The 4,338-nt window shown below is 47.7% G+C and overlaps 1 protein-coding gene across 3 annotated transcripts in view; it reads right to left on the bottom strand.

Annotated features, from left to right (window-relative positions):
* Positions 1-20: 20 nt before the first annotated feature.
* The window catches only part of PRUNE1 (prune exopolyphosphatase 1), a 36,724-nt gene continuing 32,406 nt past the window's right edge, over positions 21-4,338 (bottom strand). For all 3 annotated transcript variants that reach the window (XM_006168442.3, XM_006168441.3, XM_014584167.2), the window contains one exon: positions 21-491. In XM_006168442.3, the coding sequence (XP_006168504.1) occupies positions 63-491 (429 nt within the window). In that variant the 3' untranslated portion in view covers positions 21-62. The remainder of the gene's footprint in view (positions 492-4,338) is intronic.

Genomic DNA, 4,338 nt, shown 5'->3' on the forward strand with positions numbered 1-4,338 from the left:
TCTCAAAACATGCATCGGAGGCGGGTCAGGCAGCCTCTCCCACCACCCTGCCCTCCCGACAGTCACTTCTTTGACAGGGAGGCAGCGGTCGATTGTGACAGCGAGATCTGACTGCACTTCTCAAAGACGGCCTCGGCTGAGAGCTTGGGCAGCCCCTGGTCCAGAGGGCACTCATCCACCAAGCTGTTCATGGGCGTGGGGGGCAGCGGAGGGTCCTCCTCATCCTGGCTCAGGGCTGGAGTCAGGGAGTTCCCTGCCCTGTCCGCTTCCTTGTCTACCTGTTCCCTGGACACGCCCGCTGTCTCAGGCTGCCCGGGGGAGACCGTCGAGGAGTCAAAATACGCTGACAGGGCTTCCTGGAGCAGAGGCAACAGCTTCTTCCGAGAGACCTGGGTGTTGCCTTGAAGGTAGGCTTGGAGGTGAGGGTGGGTGCTTGGGACGGGCGTCAGCTTCAGGCACGGAGAGTCAGAGCGTTCCAGGACTCCACAGATCTAAAGAGAAGGCAAGAACAGAGAAATGAGATCTAATAAGGGTGGTAGAGCTGAAGCTTCAAAGTGAGAGGATTTATAGGAGAGAAAACGTATTTTTTTAAGATTTTTACCACGGGGTGCATGCATTCACAGAGACAGAGAAGGAAAGTGAGAAATTGCCCCCAGTAGGGATGGCCATGTCACAATCACTTCTCTTCCATCCTCCCGTGGGGATTTTGGGCACACATGTGCACGTGCCCCATGTGTTTTTCAAGCCTCTGGGCCTGAGACCCAAAACTGTGTAGTCAGTCACATGGAATCCAGTGCCTTAACCACCATGCTACCTGTTGGCCTAAAGAGAAAACATTTTTTTAAAAAGATTTATTTATTTTTAATTTTATTTATTATCATTATTCTTCAATTTTGACCAGAGAGAGATGGAAAGAGAGAAAGGGAGAGTGAGAAAGCAAGCTGTCAGGTTCTGGACCCGAACTGTGGTTGGCCATGTGAGAGTCCAACACCTCAGCCACCATGCCACCTGCCAGCCCCCGAGAAAACTATTTTTAGAGAGAAAACTATTTTTGGTATAGGGTGTGTGTGCTCGCAAAAGAGACAGACAGAAAGTGAGAAATCACCTCCCCCCGAGGGGATGGCCACACTGTAATCCCTTCTCTTCCATTCTCCTCTTGGGATTTTGGGCACGCATATATATATGCCCCGTATGAGTTTGAAGCCTCAGGGTCCAGGACTAAAGCCACAGTCAGCCATATGAGAGTCCAGCACCTCAACCACTACGCCACCAGCTAGCCCTAAGAAAACTTTACTTTTAAAGTTAATTTATTTACCATTATTTTTTAATTTGCTATCAAGCACACACGCTCACCAGAGAAAGTGAGAAAGCAAACTGCCAGGTTCAGGACTCAAGAGTCCAGTGCCTAGTAATGGCTATGTCGCTGGACTCCCACGTAGTCGACCGCGGTTCGCGTCCCGGACCTGGTGACTTAAAACTCACGCCGGGCGCGTGTGCGTGCGTGCCCAAGATCCCGAGAGGAGAATGGAGGAGAAGGGATTGCAGTGTGGCCATCCCCCCTGGGGGGTGATTTCTTGCTTTCTGTCTCTCTGTCTCTCTCTGTCTGTCTGGCGAGCGCACGCGCCCTATAGTGAAAACCTCTCCAAAAAAAAAAGAGTCCAGTGCCTCAACCATCATGCCACCTTCTGGCCCCCCAAGAAAATTTTTTAAAATTAAGTTCATTGCTTGAAACAAAATGAATATTACTAACATACATAGTATTTTAGAAACAGAAGTATTTTAGGGACCAGCAGGTAGCATAATGGCTATGTCACTGGACTCCCACGTAGTCAACCGCGGTTCGCGTCCTGGACTTGGTGGCTTAAACTCATGCCGGGCGCGTGTGCGTGCGTGCCCAAGATCCCGAGAGGAGAATGGAGGAGAAGGGATTGCAGTGTGGCCATCCCCCCTGGGGGGTGATTTCTTGCTTTCTGTCTCTCTGTCTCTGTCTGTCTGGCGAGCGCACGCGCCCTATAGCAAAAACTTCTAAAAAAAAAAAAGAAACAGAAGCATTTTCGATCATACATTTTATATTTTTTTGGAGAGGTTTTCACTATGGGGCATGTGCACTTGCCATAATGACCAAGAGACATAGAGACAGAGAGCAAGAAATCACCCCCCAGGGGGGATGGCCACACTGCAATCCCTTCTCCTCCATTCTCCTCTTGGGATCTTGGGCATGCACGCACATGTGCCCAGCGTGAGTTTAAGCCACCGGGTCTGGGACTCGAACTGCGGTTGACTACATGGGAGTCCAATGACATAGCCATTATGCCAACTGCTGGTCCCTTATTTTATTTTACTAATAAGGAGAGCAGAGGCTGGATGGTGGTGTGGTAGTAAAATGCAATGCTCTACAAGGCAATCCCACATGGGAGGGTGCCTGGTTCAAGTTCAGATACTCCCTGGGTATTCCAGGCATGTATTCCCTTGGTCCAGGGGTGGCTAATACTATGGGTAGATTGTGAAACTAAGATGCTGCCTCTCTGTCATCATGGAATGAGTAAATAAACTTAATAAAAAAGAGAGAGAGAAAAAGGGGACCAGCAGGTGGCGTGGTGGTTAAGGTACTGGACACTCCCACATGGCCAATCACAGTTCAAGTCCCAGACCCAGTGGCTTGCTTTCTCACTTTCCCTTTTTCTCTCTCTCTGTTTCACTCTGTCCCTCTCTGGTCAAAATTAAAAATAAATAAAGTGAAATAAAATAATTATTAAATAAATACTATCTCATTTAATCTTCACAATTACCTTATAAGATTGGTATTACTGGGGCCAGCAAGTGGTGTGGTAGTTAAGGTGCTTCCCACATGGCTGATCATGGTTTGAGTCCTGGACCTGGCGGCTTTCTCTCTCTCTCTCTCTCTCTCTCAGTCTTTCTCTGGCAAAACTCATGTGAAAATAATAATAATAATAAATAAAGTTAAATAAAATAATTAAGAAAAAAAAAAGATTGGTATTACTATCACCCTCATTTAAAGTAGAGAAAACAGGCTTGGATAAATCAGGAAATTTGCATAGGGTAATAGTTTACATGAAAAAAACTGACACATGAACACACAGGTCTGTCTCCAAGGCCAGTGTTCTAAGCCACTGTGGTACATGACCCCTGACCCAGACAGGAAGGAGAGAGGAGCTAGGGCAGGGCCCACCGTAAAAAGGGGACTCCTCTTTCACAGCTCAGAGGCAACCTGGGCATGGTAGAGCAGCTGTCTGCACAGTTTCAGGAGAGCAGCAGAGGGCACTAGATTCTGGAAGGAGGAGGCACTTAGGGCCAAGGTACTCTTTCTTTCGATATGGGGTTAGTAAGAGCTGCCATTTACTGAATGCTTATTCACGCCCAGCAACGTGCCCAAGCATGCTTCTTGCCTTCCTATGAGGTTACATCCCAATAAACCTGTCGTATGTTGAAAACACCACAAGGCAGGCCAGCTGGTGGCGTGGTGGTCAAGGTGGCTGCATCCCACATGGCCAGCTGTGTAGTTTCAGTTTCAGACATGGTGTACTGAAAAACATGCCAGGCACATGTGTGTGTGCACCCCGAATTCCTCAAGGAGCATGGAGAAGAAGGGACTGTAGTGTGGCCATCTCTCCCTGGGGGGTGCTTTCTCACTTTCCCTCTCTCTCAGGCGAATGCCCATGTCTTATGGCAAATTAAAAAAGAAAAAAGAAAAGAAAATATCACATGTCAAAACTGCATTCAAGGGATCAATGGATGGCATGATGGATATGCCACTGGACTCCCACATAGTCGACAGTGGTTTGAGTCCCAGACTCGGAGGCTTAAAACTCATGCTGGGTATGTGTGTGTACATGCTCAAAATCCTGAGAAGACAAGGGATTGTTGCATGGCCACCCCTCCTGGGGGTGATTTCTCACTTTCTGTCTATTTCTCTGGCGAGTGCATGTGCCCTATAGCAAAATTCTCTCTCTAAAAAATAAAAAAAAAAAAGCATTCAATACCAGGAGATTTAAAAAGCTTTGTGGAAAATGGAATTTAAATATGAGTTAATTTTGGTGTAAAATATTTAAAAATCTATGTAAAAGATTTTTTCTTTTTTTTGAGAGGTTTTCACTATAGGGCGCGTGCGCTCACCAGACAGAGACAGAGAGACAGAAAGCGAGAAATCACCCCCCAGGGGGGATGGCCACGCTGTAATCCCTTCTCTTCCATTCTCCTCTCAGATCTTGGGCACGCACACACATGTGCCCGGCGAGAGTTTTAAGCCACCAGGTCTGGGACGCAAACCGCGGTCAACTACGTGGGAGTCCAGCGACATAGCCATTACGCTAACTGCTG

Source organism: Tupaia chinensis, unplaced genomic scaffold (assembly GCF_000334495.1).
Source record: "Tupaia chinensis unplaced genomic scaffold, TupChi_1.0 Scaffold145814_1, whole genome shotgun sequence".
NCBI classification, from domain to species: domain Eukaryota; kingdom Metazoa; phylum Chordata; class Mammalia; order Scandentia; family Tupaiidae; genus Tupaia; species Tupaia belangeri.